The 18,976-nt window shown below is 34.9% G+C and overlaps 2 protein-coding genes across 2 annotated transcripts; both read right to left on the bottom strand.

Annotated features, from left to right (window-relative positions):
• Positions 1–10,024: 10,024 nt before the first annotated feature.
• On the bottom strand, positions 10,025–12,534 carry LOC149375092 (uncharacterized). Its single transcript, XM_089590465.1, has 3 exons — positions 12,210–12,534; positions 11,760–11,963; positions 10,025–10,169 (listed from the first exon to the last, which is right to left on the bottom strand). The coding sequence occupies exons 1-3, from the start codon at positions 12,532–12,534 to the stop codon at positions 10,069–10,071; spliced, it is 630 nt and encodes a 209-aa protein (XP_089446591.1). The 3' UTR covers positions 10,025–10,068.
• Positions 12,535–13,273: 739 nt separating this feature from the next.
• On the bottom strand, positions 13,274–17,157 carry LOC106646170 (uncharacterized). The gene is made up of 6 exons (XM_089590408.1): positions 16,957–17,157; positions 15,153–15,374; positions 14,278–14,481; positions 14,024–14,185; positions 13,697–13,905; positions 13,274–13,346 (listed from the first exon to the last, which is right to left on the bottom strand). The coding sequence occupies exons 1-5, from the start codon at positions 17,141–17,143 to the stop codon at positions 13,697–13,699; spliced, it is 984 nt and encodes a 327-aa protein (XP_089446534.1). The 5' UTR covers positions 17,144–17,157; the 3' UTR covers positions 13,274–13,346.
• Between the last annotated feature and the right edge of the window lie 1,819 nt (positions 17,158–18,976).

Genomic DNA, 18,976 nt, shown 5'->3' with positions numbered 1-18,976 from the left:
TGCAGCTGCATCACCAATTTTTATGCCCCAATATTTTTCTTTACCCTAAAGAAATGACGTAGGAAAAAAAAAAAAAAAAAAAAAAACAAACACTAGTGAAAATCGATACACACTACACGACGAATTTGCCCCCCCCCCCCCGTACAGGAAGCTCCCTTCGTTAGCCCGGCCATCTACACTGCAAATAAACGACCGAACGGCGCGTAATTAACGCTCCGAGTCGGCGTAGCCGTAGCTCAATCGGCCGTGCGTCAAATTGCTCGTGTGCTACACTCTAATTCGCATCACCGGAATGGCCCCCTCTCTCCCGGGCCAATTCGTTTGCTCTGCGCCGGTCGCATTACTTTTCCCGATCGCATAGGGATAATTACCTAAAGGAGCAGTGCACATGGTAATCACGCGGTCCCTTCTTTCCATGCTGGCTCCGAAAAGAATCACGGGAATCCCCTTCTCTTCGCGGTTTCGTTCGTTTTTTTTCCCCCCCTCCCACTTGGGAGAGCAGTCGATTAAGTTTCCCGAGCGCTGCGGATCTCATTTGGCCGTTCTGCGGTTGGCTCGCGGCTCCCGCTGCACTTGCAAAATTAACGGCGCGTTGTGCATGGAAATTAGACGCCTCGAAGCGCGAGTTTCGGGGCGTTCTCGCGGTCGGCCGATCGCTGGTGTATACGTTTATGAAATTCGCTACGTACAGTGTGGTCGTTTACCGCGATCGGTCGACTTTTTTTTTTTTTTTTTTCGTGGTGCGAAGCGACGTTAAGCTGACGATTCATTGATATATACGCGAGGGAGCCATCTCAAAGTATTTCATAGACTGAAAGAGTCATTTAACATCCTTGAGAGTATCTAAAGGGTAAAAAAAGTCTCTCAATGCATTTGAAGTCACACGAGACTCGTTTGATGACTTTAAAGTCTCTCAATTCATCGAAAGACTACAAGTTTTTGGAGACTTGCATGGATTACGTAGGTCTGGGAAGGTCTCTGAAGGATTGCAAAATTTGGAACTTTTGACGTTTAAGACTCTTGAAACCTTAAAGTCCCACCAAGTTTTTGAATGTCTAAAAGTTAATGAAAAACTTGAAAATCGCCAAAAGGTGTTCAATGTCGTTCAAGACTTTTGATGGCTTTATGGTCTCCTGAAATCTGTTTGAAGACTGAAGGGATCTAGCTTAAGGTCATTTGAAGATACACAAGTCTTAGACTACGTAAGACTTTGAGATTTCATCAAAGACTTCTTCTAATGGTTTCAAGTCCCTGAAAGTCAATAACAGTCTTCAAATATCCCGGAGGTATTCGAAAGTCATGGAAAGTCTCATGAAGCTGGTGAGAGATTTTTAATGTCACCTAAAAGAGATTTCGAACGTTTATTTCAAATGAGCTGATTCTTGTCCATGTACGTGAAAGAAAATCGACACAAAAACCTGTAAATTCCTTATCATTGAGAGCCTAAATAATAATCTGTAAAATCAAAGCAGAGACAGTAAACTCCGCTACAAAGGTGACAATTTATGTTAATTTATATATCCACAGTGACATTTGCGTACTACACTCGCTAAAATTATACATCGCGGAAAATCAAATGAACTGCGCGGTCACGTGGTTTTAACACAAAGTGTGATAAATATACAAATGACACAAAAAGACGAGGTAGAGAGGAAAACGCGTGTATTCACGAAAAAGGAGGAAAGGATACATCGATAAATTAGGGTCGCGTCCGATCAGTACCATCTGCAAGCCACTGTATATACCTGCAGTGTGTACGATTGTACCCTATACACCGTGCACCTTATCGGCTTACTTCCCCCCCGGGATACTTTTCTCATTTTTCTCGAGCCACTCACCCTTTTTTCCATTCTCACCCGAGCGCCTTCTTTTTCACGCCCTATCTAAATATGCTAATGAGAAATGCTCTTCTTTTTTGACAGTGGGGGAGAGGGGGGGTGAAATGAGTTTTCGTAATGATCGCAGTGATGGAGTGCGTAACGTGTATACTGTTTTGCATCACAAGAAAACTACATTTTTTTTTTTTGTTTTTTGTTTGTTTGTTTGTTTGTTTACCGGGTAATCCAAATTCACAGGGGAGGAATCATTACGCACACCGCGTCATCCCTAATGGATACATCGACTCGGTCGAGACGTGAATAAAATACGCCACCTCATGGCACACCGAACGAAGTGATACAACCTTCGTCGGATTACGTAAGTACAAACGAGAAGAAAAAAAAAAGCCACCCCCCCGTGATGTAAAGCGAATCAACGAGAACCGGGGAAATGAAAGCTCGGCTGCTCTTCCGAAAGAAATGTATATGTGTGTGTGTGTGTAATCTTCGCGCCCACTTTGGCCCTCGATTTCCAAACAAATAACTCTCCTCGAGGTAACCGTGAAAAATCGCCCCACTTTATCCTCATTCCGCTGGTTTTACGCGGTTTATATACAAATACACACCGCGCGCACATACGTAGGTACGTTATATATATATATATATATATATAAAAAGAAAAAAAAGGAAAAAAAGGCACCGCCAAATTTATTATAGTCATCAAAACCCATTATCATGCTCGTGTGTGGCCCGTAAAAAAAAAAAAAAAAAGCTTCGCAAGGGAGTGGCGGAGCAAAGGTGTATGTATACGTGTCATTTGCTGTACACGGCAAGCGAGAGGGAGTACACATACGCAGTATCCAAAGCGACACGTCCGATTAGCTTCACGGGCGCAGTTGGGGGAGGGGACGTCAGGCGCACTCTTCGAGCCGAGCGCACATACACTTTATGGCCTGTCAGTCGGAGAAAAAAAAAAAAAAAAAAAAAAAAAATAAAGAAAGAGCGGAGAAGAAGGTCCACACGGGCGAGCAAAAAAGAGGCGCCGGAGATAAGACCCCGGAGAGACGACGCGCCGCGTCTGGCCGGACTTTGACGCGGTGCAGTGCGAGCCACCGGGTTTTACCCACCCACCCACTCACACACACGTGGGTGTATATATCACCTGAGAGTCGCTGACTTGACGGAAAAATTTTTGCATAGATCGCCCAAAGCTTTTCCTCCTCCTCCTCCTTCCTCTTAGCCCTCTATATATATATATTTTTTTTTTTTGCACACGTGGAGCTAGCTTGCGCATTCAGTACAGGAGCTCCTTTGTTATTTTTCAGCGCGCCGCAGCGAAAATCGAGAACTCCCGGGCATTTCCCGTATTTTTCCCGACTCGACGTCACTCCTTCCTCCAAACGCGGGGATAATGAAGTGGGGGGATTCGCGTTGACCTCGCAAGCTTGAGAAAAGTAAAGGTTTTAAAGGAAAAAAAAAAAAAAAAAAATCACGCACGGATCGTCATCGAGCAAAACAGCGCTTAACGTACAAGCCGATCCGGTAAACAGCCCAAGTCTTCTGCGGTCGAATAAAACCGAGGAAGAGTCCCATGAATCAGCCCCGGCAAATTTAGTGATTGCGGTGCGCCGAACTTTCCTCGTGAAAATTTTTCCGCACCCAGGCAGGAGGAGGAAAAAAAAAAAGAACCAGACACGTGAGACCTGAGTAATTGGCCAAAGTTTCCACCGGAGGAGGAACACACTGCACATATATATTTTTTTAAAAGAAGCTTCCAACCAAGTCTTCCTGTTTACGCTCGCGTCCCTATATCCTACAACTCACAATCCCCTGGTTTGCTCGGAGAGAGCTTTTATTCACACGTTTTCGTCACAAAAGCGTGGATATGGTTATTGTTACGTGCCTATACGTAACATATATACATATACACATTGTACTCGATAACACAAATTACGGCTCAAGGTATACACCGAAGGCACAAACAAATTATCCCATTCGACGACAAAAGCTCGATTCGGACGCTTGAGCCCAACAATATATACCATTATGTTCTTTAAAAAGACCCGAGCGATAATACGTGCGTATACGTTCATTATCTCTCGCTCGTGATTCCCGAAATTCCGAGCTAACGGGGTATACATATGTACCAACCAAGGGGAGCCAAGGGATCGCGGGAAGAACAAAAAGCTTTCGAGACGAATTTCCTTCTTCCGATTCGAGAGCTGCTCATTGTCCCCCTGCCCCTCTTTTGCTCTACCGGAAAAAAAAAAACAACAAATTTTTCCGCCCTTTGACTTTTTGGCTTATGGGGACCTTGGAAGATATTTTATTCATCGGTTACGGCGGGTACACGAACTCGGTAGTTTTGCTATCGGGGAGATCTCGGCTTGGCTATCGCGTGCAATTATCGCGAAAAGGGGGGGGGGAAGTCGCTTACCCGCGACGTTCAGGGAGCACGTATAATACGCCCCGGCATCGATTCGTCTCGGGTGAATTTGAATCGCTCGCAGAGAGAAGGAGAGGAGGACATTCCTGGGCGTCGGTTGTCGTAGAAGTGGCTTTTCGATGGCGGGTTATTCCTCGGAGGGATAGCGCGGGGAATTCTGATAAATCGACTCGTGGTTTTCCACGGAATGACGATGATGGCAATAGACGCCGGGATTTTGGGCTCCGGATGTTTACCTCACTACGTGGAATCATCGGAGCTGTTTTCAAAATGAAAGTAACCTCGTTGTACGAGCAACCCAATTCTTTGAATCAAAGATAATTATTTATTTATCCTCGTTCCGTTAAATATTTTCTTTTAATTGAAAAACGTTTTGTACGATTAAACGAGAAATTCGTAATTAAAAAAACAACAAATTATAATTCAATAAACCATGATTTTTAATAAGCTTGTAATGTGCAACGGAATGAGGGTAAAGAAATAATTGGGTTGCTCAGTGAATTCGAACGGGAAGAGTTGCTAATGGACACGATCGTCTTGACAAGTGTTACTCTGACGTGAAATTTGTCATCCTTGCCCCGAAAATTATCCCTTGCGCGCAAAATAAAGCTCGAAGAAGTTTCGAGGGACGAAAGACAGCTCGATGGAGATGGCGCGCAGCAGCCAAGGGGGTGAAAGATGAGCTCCTTCGACGTCGATTATTTCATTAGAAGGATGAGCACTAATTTAACGCTCGGCTTGCCACGTTGACGACGACGACGACCCGATTAATTAATGTGTCGTTAGCATAGCACCCACCTTCGTAGCTTGGGGGTGGGTGGGGGTGGAGTTTACGTACTAAGTGTATTTTATGTTTCAAAGATCTACGCTTTAACGGAAGATAAACTACGTTGTCAAAAATGTTGTTTTGACTCGACTGAGACAGGCTTTATTCGGAACAAAGTATTGAATTTGGAACGCGTGCCATCATTGAAAGATAACGTAGTGTATAACGTATAATTTCAAGATACTTTACTTAAAACTTTCAGTACAGGTATATTTACGGGTGTAACTTTTTTATATTTTTGTCCTTTTTCATCAGAAAAAAAAAAAAAAAAAAATGAAGATAAATAATGTACAGCAGAGCAAAGGTTGGCTTAGCCAGGAAGATCCCGAAATAAGGAAGGGGGCGATTTCTGCTGCTTCGTCCGTAACTAGGGCGGACGCCACTGTTTATTGAAACGTGTGTCTTTATATACCAAGGCTTTATACGCAATTCTCGTTCAATACAAATTAATTAATTTCGTCAAGTGCTAAAATTACAATGGTTCGAAGATAACGAATCCTACATCTCTTTATAATCGGATCTTGCGAAAAGATCGGAATGAATTACCAACTTACAAAACTTAATTGTTGATTGTATCATTGTTTTATTACGTCTACGTTTTTTCAAACTTTTTTTTTCTTTTTTTACTTTATCTCTTGACTTGAATCATGCACTTGTAACATAATTTGCTAGTCTTAAAAACACTTTATTTACAACTTATCTATTTCGAACTGTGTTGATTTAATCTGCTTGAGTTTTCTTGCCAACGTTACCGTAAAATCACCACTGTATCATAAACAAATATAATAAAATACATTCAGAAGTCGTATATTTTTTACTTTTGTTAAAAAATACAGCCAAAGTCTTGCCTAAATTTAGCTTCTTATTAACCAGTATACAAGCGTACTGTAGTTTAATATAGACAATACAAACAAACAATATCTGAAAATTAAAGCTAAATACGCATACATTGTTCGCGAGGCAAAATTTTTGGTACACGAAGAGATCGCAACTAAGCAGATTCGTGTGTTTTTTCGGCAAGTATATCTTCCCCCATCTTGAAGATCCTATATTTACCTAAAGTATACAAAGTAAACAGTTGCTGTGACAATAAAAACAACAGTAGCAGCAGCAATATTCCAAGTTGTCTCGAAAACACGAGTGTGTATATGCAACTTTTCTCCCAAGAAGGAACACAAAGGACATATTTTTAGAAGAAGAATCTAAAAAAAAAAAAAAAAAAATGGAAATGATAATACTTCGAGTCACCACAGCACTACATCCGAAAAAAAAAAAAAAAAAAAATACACCTCCTCCTCCAACTCGGAGGGTAGGGAGGGAAGGAAGGTACATCAGGAATCTGGGGCGAGGCGCGTAACCTGCAGCTGTTCCTTCGCGCGAGACGACCCAAACGTCGAGCAGAGGCAAGAACAAGGAGGAGAAGGGAAAAAAAAAAATGGATGGAAAGTTGCGCTCGTCGGGCGATTAACGTGTCCGCGCGCCCGGGAAATGGGAAGGAAGGGCTGAAAAATAAAACTCCCGCGAATCATACTTACCCGTCGCAGCCTCGCTCCTTCGTGGACCATTTTTACGAAACAGCCGAGTTTCTTGAGGGGGGGGGGGGGTAGACACAATGTACCGCACACGGGAGGTATAAATTGCGGCCTTTAATCCGCGCGAGTTAGCCGAAGAAACGGGGAACGCCCTCCCTCCGCTGCGAGTCATTAGGTTTCGTTAAGCCGTTCAACGAGGGGTGTTCGCCCCCCCCCTCTTTCCACCCCGTCCCTCGAATAGAAATAGAAAAGAGCTTTATCGACGCTCGCGTGTACGGGTGGAAACTCCAGGGGATGCAAATGGAGCACACATGATCTTCCGATCTCGCCGGATTTTCCGCCAAGTTGATAAAGCTCTGGTCTGAGGGGACTATACTCACTTGATCCTGAAAAGGGTATGCGCGTGGGTTATTGCATCAATGTTTCCTTTTCACGTCATTTCGGTGCTTATTTGCAAAACAGTTCTGTTTGTATGTCGACTTGAACGAGCAGTACGTATCGAGATACATTTTTAATTGAAAATTTTGTTTTTTTATTTAGATATAATTAAAGATACAGAATTATCACTTGATACAGTTGTAAAATACAAAATGATGAGGTACTATTGTAAGACTTGTAAGATGTAAGAATAAAATTCTCGTTTTATCATGTTGTTGCAAAGTACAGTATTTGTATATTATTATATGTTTTCCAATAACGATTTTTTTTTTCCAAGTTTCGCTGGCTAGTCCTGGTGAAGATTTTTATCTCGTATGGGAGCGTGTTTTTTTTTTTATATGCACAACAGGGATGCCCCACTTAATCTATTTCAGATGTAAAAGGTCGGAAATTTTTTTCATAAAAGTAAAAACACGTCGAATTAAGCCTCTTTTGATTTGCTTGGGAATCAAGTTCATCATTAATAAGTAGCTGTGCTTGAAACAACTACTTGTCGAGACCTGTAATAAAACAAAAAAAAACGATGTTTCAATTTTTTGATTCAATTTCAAAACTCTGAGAAAAAAAATGCCAATACATATAAAATACACTGTTATTTGCACGTATGATAAGGTAGGTATAAGTTATTTTTTTCAAATTAAAATATTTATTAATATAATTAATGGTGACATGTATTGTATGTTCTTTATTTACATTTCTGTCCATGGAATATCGGATTCCTAGAATTTTTTTTTATAGGAAAAATAAGTTTTAATTATTAGTTTTATTCTGTATTGTTTATGTACAAAATAATCTTCCAAGTAATTTTTTCATCCCAGTTATTATTTATTATAAAACAACTTATTCTTGACATTACCGGATATCCTGATAATTAGCTGGATGACGTTGTTTCATGCTAGAGAATCATGATCGAAAAGTACGTGCAACATAAAAGTATTAGCATTCATCCGTAGCATTGTGTTTCACAAGCCACTTGCTCCCCGAAAGAGTAAAAGTCAGCTATTACAGGGACCCTTAATTTTATCTGCATCGCCTCCTTTTGTTGAAAAACAATTTTTGATCCTCGCTTCGAAACCACTTGCTTTCCGTAAATATTTACACTTACCTCCCCAAGGCATCGTCAACGATAACCCAAATTGTATGGACAAACCAACTTACTTCCAGAGCTTGGCTTGAGGGACATAAAAAAAAAAAAAAAAGGAGCAGTAGGGCGTAAGATGTATAAGAGCATACGCCACTTGGCTACGCAAATTAACGCCGAGCACGAGGTAGCGGCGGAACCAAGAGAAGGGAAAATTAAAAGAGATGCCGTTGAGAATAGCGAATGAGCGCTCCTCCCCCCCTCTCCCTCGGACGAGCCCAAAGTTTACAGTGAGCCGAAGGTAACTACTTTTTTCTCGCCACTCTCATGCACGAGATGAGAAGACAGATTGTTTCATTAACGAAAAGTTTTCGAAACAAGGTAGAACGAAAAACTAATGGGTGCCAACTTTCTTGTATTAGCCCGTGTGGAGCGCGTATTTGCAAAAATAATTTTGTTCCTTCTGAAGGTAAGTCGGAGTAACCCAAGGGACGAGTTGAAGGATTGTAATAAACAATGTCGACCTATGGTCACACTCCCAACAGTTATAAATAACACGTAGTTGATATTTTCATATTTCGGCCATAAAATTAACATTTTTTCATGATTTTACATTCAAGTAAAAAATGTACTGGCAAAGAGCTGCAACGATGGGATTGAGCTTAAAATTTTGCATTTATTTATGCAAATGGTAGCGCGTTGGATTAGTAATGGCGTAATTATAATTTACTTGGACAGATTACCTCCATTACATTTTAATCAGTATTTTACGGAAGTCTGTGTGCTTGCTCTTTTAACTTATTATCCCCTTTGATTTGATGCTCCTCTTACCACATTTACTTATTTTCTCAAAAACCAGATAACTGGATTTACTTTGATGGTCGAAATTCACATTTTACTACATAAATTGTAATTACCTCGAATGTTGAAATGGATGCAAAGCAAGGGAAATGTTGCAGGCTCAACTATAGTTATTTTCCCTTTTTAAAGCTTTACCTGCTATTATTTGAAAATATGCAGTAACTTATAAAACAGTTTGGCTTTTTTCTTAGAATTGATTAAATAAAGAATAACTCGATGTTGTATAAATTCCGAGGTCATGGGAAGATTCATTATATTTTGTTACGGAGAACCTTACACAGAAAAAAAATTTGCACTTTTTATCACATTAATTTGTTGTAAATGAATAAGAATCTTGGTCATTAAATATCTTGTTATTATTATTTTTTTGATATACGTGAAAGCTAGCAGCAAAAAATTTTTTTACTCCCTCGCAGCAAATGTGTAACATAAAATTATTTTTAGTATTAGCGGCTAAAATCCAAAAAAAAATTTTTAAATACCACTTATTTTAATGTCATATTAAACAGTTTTAAATAAAAAGCTTAGTTATTACATCTTTTTAAATTTTAGGACCGATTTAAAAAAAATTTTTTTTAATTTTAAATAATTTTTTTAATTAAATTTTTCTCTTGAAACTAAAAAACTCAAAATGACCAAATTAATGCTTTTTTGTAAACAAAAGCGTTGCTTTGATCAGAAAATATTTATAGATTTATAGATAGAGATATGTCTCAAAAATTAACATCTTAACGAATCGTTGTAGCATAGAGTTTAAGAGCTATGTACCGAAGAAAAACAAAAACTAACGTATATTATTACGCTCCTTCAAATTAATTCATACCTTCATGCTTTAAGTCTTTTGATTATAGAAGTATAAATATTTGATAAAAATAAAAATAATGTGTATAAAAATTACGTTACAATGAAACATTTTTTCCTTATTTTATTTATTTTATTAATTAGATTACCAAACTGTTTATTTTGATGAGAAAAAAGTACAATAAAAAATAAAAAAATTCAATTGAGAGTTGTCCATTTTAATATAATTTGATCGATGACATTTTATTTAAGCATAAATTTCAAATTTAATTTTTTTTGTTGTGGTTCGAGTTTATGTGCACTTTTAAATTTGACTTGATCTTGCTTGTAAAACTACAATAGGGACATTTGTACACTGCCATGAATCCTGAAACATACAATGAAATACATTTATCATAAGAAAATAAACAATAAAAATGAATTTTCTAGAATAATAAACTGGTATTATTCCATCGTCTTGGGGACTTTTTACTGCTCGTACAGTATTTCTACAGTTTGCACAATTCTTTTTGTTGCGAATAGTATTAGGTACTACTGCTTCACAGCCGCCACTTATAAAATCATGTAGTTCGACTATCTCGAAAACTTTACATGCGATAGGGCTCCAGTTTGATTTTTAGCTATGTTTTCGTAACACACCACAAGCTGACAGTTTCAAATCCAGAAATTTAGTTGGAAGTAAAATGTTACCGGTTCCAAGATTGCATAACTCTGAGAAATTAAAATCAATTTTTGCATGTGACTTTTCAAGTGGATATTTTAGGTCAATACACAGTCGAGATAAAATATAAAGCTTAAAAAAATAAAATTTAAAAACACCTTTTTAGATAAAATAAAAGGTAGTATAAAGTTGATAAAATACCACAAAGTTGTATGCACTAAATTTTGAGATCTTATCAACAATTTTTTTATATTTTTATATTTTCTTTTTTGACTTGTTTGATGCTTTGAAAATTAAGTAAATATTTTAATATGTCAAAAAAACTAGTTCTTTTGCTACAACTTATGTTTTAGATTAATTTATGGTCGAGAAAAATTGTAGATTCTGTTATTTTACGTTGTAAAATACACAGTTACATTTAAAATGTGATTATTATGGTATAAATAACAATAATTTACAAAAATAGCTAAAAATGAAGTAATAGTGCTAATATTCATGAACCAAAACATTTTTTAAACTCACAAAAATATTATTATATTTTTTGCTCGTGCGAGAAATGTAGAAGTCACGCCTCAGATGCAAAAATTTAGCTGCTTTTTTGTATAATAATGTTCAAGTAAATCATAATGGTTCTCAATTAAAATATTAAAAGTACACTGCAAACATTATTTTTCCAGTACGAAAAATCCCTAGACGATGGAATAATACAAGTTTACCATTCTAGTATGGTAGTTCTTTATCTGTAAATGAGGATAAATCATGAGCAAGCTCAACCGCCAGAGGGCAGCAGGACAAGCTACTACCAAGAGATATATAGATATATTATTTGAATACTGCTTATTTACATTGTTTCATAAAAAAATTTATAAAAATTATTTACATTGTTGCTTTTAGCAGTTTCTTAAATTGACTTATATTTAAAGTACCATAATAATTCTCTTTGGAAATTTGCTCATTCATTCTTAAAATTTAAAATCTCCCGCTCTTTCATATAAAAGTAACAATGAAAGTGTATTGGTGAAACGCCATGATAGATAAACCGATAAACCGTGTTTAAATAATATATGTATATCTCTAGGTAGCATCTTGCCCTGCTGCCCTCTGGCGGCTAGGCTTGCTTATGATTCATCCTCATAGGATATTAATGTTATAAGAATAAATAAAAGTTTCAAGTATTCCGTTTAATTATTTATTAATTATAATGTTTGATAGTTATTGTTATTATGCTTGAAGAGAAATGTTGTAAAAATTGTAGTAGGATAGATACTAATAGGATACTGAGACATAAATTTGTACCTTTTTCGTGTACGTTCCAAAGGTGAATTAACAAATGTTCTTTTCGCTTGCACTGATAAGAGCAATATTCACACTTGAATTGAGGAATTTTTTGACACTCGTACCTAACATGTCTTGTTAAAGCGCCTTTGTGAGTGTACGTTTTTGAGCATAGATTACACACATGTTTGTTATACGACTTCGTTGATTTAACTTTTGATGGCTCTGCAACAGTGAATGACTCGTAAATTTAAAGATATAAATTGAAATAATCTATTTTATTCTTCACTTTTTCTTGTTGTTCATTTTATAAATAATTCGCAAGTTTGCAAGTTACCACATAATAGTACTACTTGTCAAATGTCAAGAAATTTATTTTATACATCAATAAACTATGGTGATAAGCAAACCAAAAATATGAAGAAACAATAAAACTGAAAAAAAGATAATAATTTCTAAAACCTATTTTACCTCTGATCTCTTTATTTTTTGTGTGAGTATCCGGTTTTTGAATTTTACATTCATAGTACTTATGTGCCCACAAATCCCTTTCAAATTTGTATGATTCACCACATCCCTTACAAGGATATTTTTCTTCCAGCTTCACTGATCGGTTATCAATACGATGTAGTTTGACTCTTAATTCTGCTAAATTTTTCTGGTCAGGCCTTCTTTCGAGGGGTCGGTCGACAGGCTTGTCGTATGTCTGCAAATAAACGGCCGGCTCTCCCACGTTTATTTCTTCAGTTGAATGTAGAGTATCCAAATCTGGTACCTCGATATCTATACAAGACATAATTGCTGTAATAACATGTATCTGTCCAAGGCTACACCTTTTATGATTAGTTGAGATGTTATTTTTTTGAGATGATCACAATAATGTAGAATGTAAAACTAAACAACTATACGTATTTTTGTAAACGCATATTCTACACATACGTAACATGCACGACATACACAGGATAAATTTTTTGTTAGTAAACGAGTAATACTTGTTGTTATTTAAAACTACACACACATGATGATGTCTTCTCAACAATGAATGCAATATTTAAAATAGGTAGACCAAAGGTTTTTAAAATTATTTTCACCCCAGAGGTTTATAAATATTTAAAAATTTGAATCAATCAAAGCATAAACCTTAGGTGTTGACAGAATTTGACATGTATTTTTAATCAATAGAGCTCGCTTCTTCAAGTAAGATGTTTCGTCAGCTAAGGTCCATGCTGAGAGCTGCGTTTTTCGTTAAAACACCATTTAACTACGGTGAAAAGGCCAGAAGATGCACCCACATGATAAATACCATTACAGAAATTAGGGGTTATCTTGAGTTTTTTGATGAGTAAAACAGTAATCACTGATTACAAATAATATAAAATAATAAAATAAATTTTAAAGATTTTTATTTATTTTTATTTAACACAAAATGAAATTATTTTTTATTATCATATATTTAAGAGTTATTTCCTTTTCATAAATTTTTATTAATATTTATTTTATCAACTGAAGAAACACGAATTCCATGAATCCTTTTTGAAAGTATCTCATGACAACCAAAACCTTAAAAATTAAATTTTTTCTTCATCGTGTTTTACACCTTTTTCGATCCTGCAACACAAAATTAAAAAAAAAAAAAACAATAAATATTTTGTTTATAATTACATCAAGTACAACAACATCATTGCACAAAGCATTGCCTCATTATAACAACAAGCACAAAATAAATAACAGTAAAAATAATGTCAGAGTCGCATATTAATTATAAGTATTTTTTCAATTTGAACTCAAACTTTTCATTTTGTTGTAGCAAAGATGATTTCGGCAAAACACTGTAAAGTTACTTTTTCATAAAAAAGTATATACGTGTATATATATATATATATATATATATATATATATATATATATATATATATATATGACTACCACTATGATAGTGAAACGTAGTTTGATTCTTACCTAAGTGTGATTCTTCCATATGTGCCGCTCTATTGTGGACTTACGCATTGTACCGTGATTACAATGTTCACATATAAACGCAGGCTTTTTCGTCCCCTCGCAACCATATTTAACGTGCCGCGTTAAGCCACCTTTAGTATAGTATGTCTTTTTGCATTTGTTGCATTTGTGTATTCGTTTTGCCTTCGTGGAATTAACTTTCGATGCAACTGTAACAAAAGACTCTTTAAGTAAAAAGTCATTCTAATTTTCCATTAAAAACTGCAAATTGCTTTCGTAATGGGACTAATTGCAACTAGTAATAACTTTTTTTAAATTTAATTTTACCTCTGTTGCTTATGTCAGCTTTGAATGGATTCTGTTTGCATTTGTTTTTCTGGTGAGACTTTAAGCTTCGTTCGTGGGAGTAGGAGCAATCACAAAGATCACATAAGTATCTCAACTCTATTATTTCGTTCCCAGGTTTAATGGCACTCACTGAATTGTGATCTAAAAGTAAAACGTGATTCCTCTGTTATAAATGTTCAAGTACAAATTCTATAGAACACTAATTTTTTTGTGGCAATGTATTTAAATCTCACCCATTTCGTGCAACGGGGTATTTCTACCCAAAGAACAAACACTTTTGGATCGACGCTGTCTTTGGTATTTGGAACGCCAATGAATCGATTGCTCATTTTTCGACTCGAATGTTTTGGAGCAAATCTGACAATTGTAGCATGTGTATGGCACATCTAATGAGGATTTTTTCTCAGAAGCATCAGTAGTTATAATTTCTGAAGCATCTGAAATACACGAACAACAAATTATATACGGCAAGTTTTTTTTATCTGTTTTGTAGTGAAGATTTTCTAAAGTATTAAGTTACAAAAATTACAGTTAGGACTTTTAAAAAAATGGCTCATGCCCCGTAATTCCTACAGAAGTTGGGAGTTTATACGTAGGGCAGTTTGAAATATGCAACTGTGAATAGAAAAAATGAACAATCGGTCTGTTCAAATTTGTATTGTGATCTTACAAACAAAAGTGGATTGCAAAAAATTACTGCCCCTCTATTTTCACCCACTACAAATAACATTCTTATTTTGTTTAATTAATTATCCTGTAAAAGTCATAAAAAGCATGACTTCCAAAGTGTTGTTGCAAGGAGACATGGCTTGTTTGCTTCAATCGAATCAGTGACTCTATTCGTCAGAATATCGTAAATCGTGCTCTAGAACAATGAAAACTACGCTTCTTTTTATGAACGATGGCAGTTATCCCAAAATGCTGTGAACTGAATTTTGCTTCGTCTCTATGACTCATGGGTCTCTAGAAACCCATGTTTTTTTTGTTATTCGTACATAGTATCTAATGTTTATGATAAGTAGTCCGAGTAAATAGTAATATTTGGGAGAAAAACAAATTATTTCAAGTGCACATCATTGCATCTTATACTATTCATATCCAATCTCACCTTTCATATGCGTCCTTTGTAAACGCTTGGGAGTTGTTCTGCCAGAACAAGCACTCCTGGATCGACGTCGTTTTTTACACTCGTAGTTGGAGTTTCTGTGTACCCATAATTCATTCTTCGATTTAAATTCTTTTTTGCAAACAGTACAGTTGTAACATTTCTTTCTGGAATCCACAATAGGTTTCATCTCCAGGTCATCAATTGTAATAACTTCTGGAGTACCTAGGACATACAAAAAAATACATTAGTTCTAAGTCCTCATTTTTTTATTCAACAATGTGGGCTTATACAAAAAAATGCAACATGAAAAATTTAACGATATTTTTTTTTTTTGTCAAAGTACTCAATAGAACATGCAAATAATTTACATGCAGATACATAATTAAAATGCAAATAGATGTATTATTGGAACATTTGTTCAAAACTTTAGGCTTCGAGTTAATGTGATTAAATACCACCTTAACTTGTGCATGAAACTTAAAGTAGTATATTATTATTGTATATTCCCTCTTATTTAACTTAAATCTACAAGTTTTCATTTTGAATCTACATAATTGATTATTAGCACCAAAATTGACTTGAAATATTAATGAAACAAATTGAGCCCATTGAATATTGTACTAAATTATATTGTACAAAAGTTTAGATGGCTCGAGATTCTTCCATTACACTTGATTATGGCTGGGGTGTACTTGAGACGATCGTAGTGTTCAGTAAACAGTAGTAGGATGAATGACCGAGTAATCTGAGGAGGGAACTTTGCAAGGGGCACCCGCACGAAAGACTCGCATTCTTGTGGAAAAAAGATGAGGGATTTAGGATTCGTAAGAATTCCGCAATAAATATACGTGGAATGAAATACTGTACTATATTTTAACATTAAAGTATATAATATTTGTATAGTATTTAGACACATCAGTGTAAATGTAAATGGAACTATGTAAGCAAATTTTTAGTAATATATTCATCCGTTCACATAAACGTATTGAAAAAAAAAAATTCTATAAAATTATAAGCTTGTGGTGTTAATTTAAATTTCTTAATATATTAGTGCATGAATTTTAAGTCTATTGTATTCCAAATTCATAATACAAATTAAAATGATTTTTTTGTGAATTAAAAACTACTTTATTAGTGATAATTTGTTATTCATCAGTTACATAAATGTAGTTCTTCTCTTGATTCGATTATGATCTTGTCATCAGTGAGGTTTAACGTTTCTTTGTAAATATGATGTATATAGACATTATTTTCAACATGATATTAGGGCAGTTTGAAACATGCGATTGTGAATAGAAAAAATGAACAATCGGTCTGTTACAATTTGTATTGTGATCTTACAAACAAAAGTGGATTGCAAAAAATTACTGCCCCTCTATTTTCACCCACTACAAATAACATTCTTATTTTGTTTAATTAATTATCCTTTAAAAGTCATAAAAAGCATGACTTCCAAAGTGATGTTGCAAGGAGACATGGCTTGTTTGCTTCAATCGAATCAGTGACTCTATTCGTCAGAATATCGTAAATCGTGCTCTAGAACAATGAAAACTACGCTTCTTTTTATTGGAGCTCTACAAGCTGAAAAATGTCTTTATGGGATTACAGAAACTCTGAACGATGCCAGTTTTCCCAAAATGCTGTGAACTGAATTTTGCTTCGTTGGTCTCTAGAAACCCATGTTTTTTTTCTTATTCGTACATAGTATCTAATGTTTATGATAAGTAGTCCGAGTAAATAGTAATATTTGGGAGAAAAACAAATTATTTCAAGTGCATCTTATACTATTCATATCCAATCTCACCTTTCATATGCGTCCTTTGTAAACGCTTGGGAGTTGTTCTGCCAGAACAAGCACTCCTGGATCGACGTCGTTTTTTACACTCGTAGTTGGAGTTTCTGTGTACCCATAATTCATTCTTCGATTTAAATTCTTTTTTGCAAACAGTACAGTTGTAACATTTCTTTCTGGTATCCACAATAGGTTTCATCTCCAGGTCATCAATTGTAATAACTTCTGGAGTACCTAGGACATACAAAAAAATACATTAATTTTAAGTCCTCATTTGTTCATTCAACAATGTGGGCTTATACAAAAAAATGCAACATGAAAAATTTAACGATATTTTTTTTTTGTCAAAGTACTCAATAGAACATGCAAATAATTTACATGCAGATACATAATTACAATGCAAATAGATGTATTATTGGAACATTTGTTCAAAACTTTAGGCTTCGAGTTAATGTGATTATATACCACCTTAACTTGTGCATGAAACTTAAAGTAGTATATTATTATTGTATATTCCCTCTTATTTAATTTAAATCTACAAGTTTTCATTTTGAATCTACATAATTCATTATTAGCATCAAAATTGACTTGAAATATTAATGAAACATATTGAGCCCATTGAATATTGTACTAAATTATATTGTACAAAAGTTTAGATGGCTCGAGATTCTTCCATTACACTTGATTATGGCTGGGGTGTACTTGAGACGATCGTAGTGTTCAGTAAACAGTAGTAGGATGAATGACCGAGTAATCTGAGGAGGGAACTTTGCAAGGGGCACCCGCACGAAAGACTCGCATTCTTGTGGAAAAAAGATGAGGGATTTAGGATTCGTAAGAATTCCGCAATAAATATACGTGGAATGAAATACTGTACTATATTTTAACATTAAAGTATATAATATTTGTATAGTATTTAGACACATCAGTGTAAATGTAAATGGAACTATGTAAGCAAATTTTTAGTAATATATTCATCCGTTCACATAAACGTATTGAAAAAAAAAAATTCTATAAAATTATAAGCTTGTGGTGTTAATTTAAATTTCTTAATATATTAGTGCATGAATTTTAAGTCTATTGTATTCCAAATTCATAATACAAATTAAAATGATTTTTTTGTGAATTAAAAACTACTTTATTAGTGATAATTTGTTATTCATCAGTTACATAAATGTAGTTCTTCTCTTGATTCGATTATGATCTTGTCATCAGTGAGGTTTAACGTTTCTTTGTAAATATGATGTATATAGACATTATTTTCAACATGATATTAGTATCCCTTGTAAAATTAAAACTTTCTCACAGCTGATAATACAATACCTAAAAATTTTATAAATCATATTAGTTGATTTAATAATTTTCAAGAAAAAAAGCATCATTCGTCAATTTAATATTTACGTTATAAATTAAGAAGATACGGTTTGTAACTTTAAAAATCGTTTATTGTTAAAAAAAAATATACATACTAATAAATAAACAATTTTACTAATCTCTTTGGATGAAAAAAAAAAGCCTCGCTCCCATCTGTTTTGGTTGCGAATGATTAAATGAAAAAAAAATGCACATGATGAAAAAATCAATAACAATACTTGATGCATTCTATCAGTTTGTATTTATACGTATATTAATATGTATAAGAAATTTTCTAGCTAAAATGCATCCAGCAAACAAAATTGCACACTTATTATGTAGAGATACAACTAAAACAGTACAAAAAGAAGTAGAGAGTTGATTGAAATATTATTCTTAATTTCGCACAGAAAAAAAGAATGGGTAAATCGCCTTGAACAAATAGCACTTGTTAAAAAAATTTTCAACTGGTCGTTGATTTATGAAAAAACATGAAATAGTTAGTCATCAAATTTGTCTAAAAACTCGATATTTTTTCCTTGATGTTTTAAAAGGCAATGCACTTTGACATTCAGCTTATCTTTGCTTTTGTAATTACAATAGTGGCATTTGAAGATTTTTATGTATCCTGTAACATAAAAAAAAAGTAATATACAGCAACTACAAAATGAAATACATA

This window comes from Copidosoma floridanum, unplaced genomic scaffold, assembly GCF_036245765.1.
Source record: "Copidosoma floridanum isolate Cflo_tuat_1 unplaced genomic scaffold, Cflo_Japanese_pri ptg000012l, whole genome shotgun sequence".
Taxonomy (NCBI): domain Eukaryota; kingdom Metazoa; phylum Arthropoda; class Insecta; order Hymenoptera; family Encyrtidae; genus Copidosoma; species Copidosoma floridanum.
Note: the sequence above shows the minus strand (reverse complement) of the source record. Positions and strands in the feature narration are given on the sequence as shown.

Coding starts and splice junctions, on each gene's coding strand:
- LOC149375092 (XM_089590465.1), bottom strand. CDS start 12,534: ATGTCTTGTATAGATATCGAGGTACCAGATTTGGATACTCTACATTCA. Junction 11,964..12,209: donor AAAAAATAAAGAGATCAGAG/GTAAAATAGGTT, acceptor TCACTGTTGCAG/AGCCATCAAAAGTTAAATCA. Junction 10,170..11,759: donor TTGGAACGTACACGAAAAAG/GTACAAATTTAT, acceptor TGTATGTTTCAG/GATTCATGGCAGTGTACAAA.
- LOC106646170 (XM_089590408.1), bottom strand. CDS start 17,143: ATGAAACCTATTGTGGATACCAGAAAGAAATGTTACAACTGTACTGTT. Junction 14,482..15,152: donor ACAAAGGACGCATATGAAAG/GTGAGATTGGAT, acceptor CGTGTATTTCAG/ATGCTTCAGAAATTATAACT. Junction 13,906..14,023: donor AGCTGACATAAGCAACAGAG/GTAAAATTAAAT, acceptor CTTTTGTTACAG/TTGCATCGAAAGTTAATTCC.